Below are 1,495 nucleotides of genomic sequence, written 5' to 3'. Positions count from 1 at the left end.
GCCCTTCCCGCAAAAAATTACATAACAAAAAATGTGCTCGAATTTATTCCAATATTAACTTAACCTTATTTGAGATGTGGCATTTCAAAATTAAAGTCGTTTATATCGCCTTCGCATTTTATCGACTAACCTCCCTGTTATTTCGTAAAAAACGTGTTTCCATCGGCTCATGCCAGGTGCGATGTTGCCATATACGCTAATGTTTTAACTTACCGTCATAGAATGAGATTGCCCGACGGACACACGAAGGCTTTTATTTTGAAGTCATCTCCCTACCGTTATGCTGGGCCTGCCTAATGGTTTAAAAAAAGCTGCGTGAGAAGAAGAAAAAAATGTTCTTCACCGTTTGACCTTCAACAAGACGACAGGTGGACATAATATTCCAGATAAATGTACATCGTTTTGTTGACTTCCTGCTCTGTTTACACGCGTTTGTTTTATGTCTGACAGCAACATGGCGGCCAAGCAAAGCAGTTACGAGGGAAGTGAAGTAGAAAGTTTCCACTTCTACCTCCAACACTCTGGCGAGCATCAAACTGTTGTCCAGTTCCTCATCAACAACTTGCCAGACCAATTCATAAGGTAGTAATAATAATGACACCAGTATTAATAATAATAACGTGGCTTAATGTGAAGTGAAGTATATTTATATAGCGCTTTTACATAGTGAAACTAGGCTGACCGTATTCTGAAATCCCAAAAAGAGGACACATATATATATAAATTTGCTCGAACTTGCTTCATAAATAATATATTTATTTAAATAAAGCATTTTTTCTCCTCTGTTGACATCTGTGTTGGCGCTAGGAATTTTCAAAATGGGGTCCCAGGGACCCCATCAAGTCATAAAAATGGGGTCCCACGTTAAATTTTTGGGGTCCCACTTTTTTGTAAGCGTTTTGAAAAAAAGATTATAAACGTATGCATTATCCCAGTGTTTTTCAACCACTGTGCCGCGGCACCATACTTGCCAATCCTCCCGGATTTTCCGGGAGACTCCCGAAATTCAGCGCCTCTCCCGAAAACCTCCCGGGACAAATTTTCTCCCGAAAATCTCCCGAAATTCAGGCGGAGCTGGAGGCCACGCCCCCTCCAGCTCCATGCGGACCTGAGTGACGTGTTGACAGCCTGTTCACGCGTCCGCTTTCCCACAATATAAACAGCTAATGTTCGAAGGCGAGTTCTTGGTTTCTTATGTGGGTTTATTGTTAGACAGTTTCATTAACGTCCTCCCAGCGCGGTAACAACACACAACAACAGCGTCTACCGTTAAGCAGTTTGTCTGCCGTAAACAGCAATGTTGTGACACTCTTAAACAGGACAATACTGCCATCTACTGTACATGCATATGTGACCCACCCATAATGTGTCAGATTTTTGTGTTGATTTATTTATTTTATTTTGTGGTTTGAATTCGTTTTTGGAGCTGTCATTACACATTTATCAGTATTCACATTGGTCAGTAGGGGGCAGTAGGGCGTTTCGTCCCAATTGA

The 1,495-nt window shown here is 41.4% G+C and overlaps 1 protein-coding gene across 3 annotated transcripts in view; it reads left to right on the top strand.

The window, feature by feature from the left end:
* Positions 1 to 234: 234 nt before the first annotated feature.
* LOC133574236 (histamine N-methyltransferase-like) overlaps positions 235 to 1,495 on the top strand; it is a 17,531-nt gene continuing 16,270 nt past the window's right edge. Inside the window, exons 1-2 of one of the 3 annotated variants that reach the window (XM_061926334.1) lie at positions 235 to 368; positions 451 to 582. In XM_061926334.1, the coding sequence (XP_061782318.1) occupies positions 455 to 582 (128 nt within the window). In that variant the 5' untranslated portion in view covers positions 235 to 368; positions 451 to 454. Of the gene's footprint in view, positions 387 to 442; positions 583 to 1,495 lie in introns of all 3 variants that reach the window. The other 2 variants (XM_072912007.1, XM_072912008.1) reach the window with 2 other exon arrangements.

This window comes from Nerophis lumbriciformis, linkage group LG31 (genome assembly GCF_033978685.3).
Source record: "Nerophis lumbriciformis linkage group LG31, RoL_Nlum_v2.1, whole genome shotgun sequence".
Lineage (NCBI taxonomy): Eukaryota > Metazoa > Chordata > Actinopteri > Syngnathiformes > Syngnathidae > Nerophis > Nerophis lumbriciformis.
Note: the sequence above shows the minus strand (reverse complement) of the source record. Positions and strands in the feature narration are given on the sequence as shown.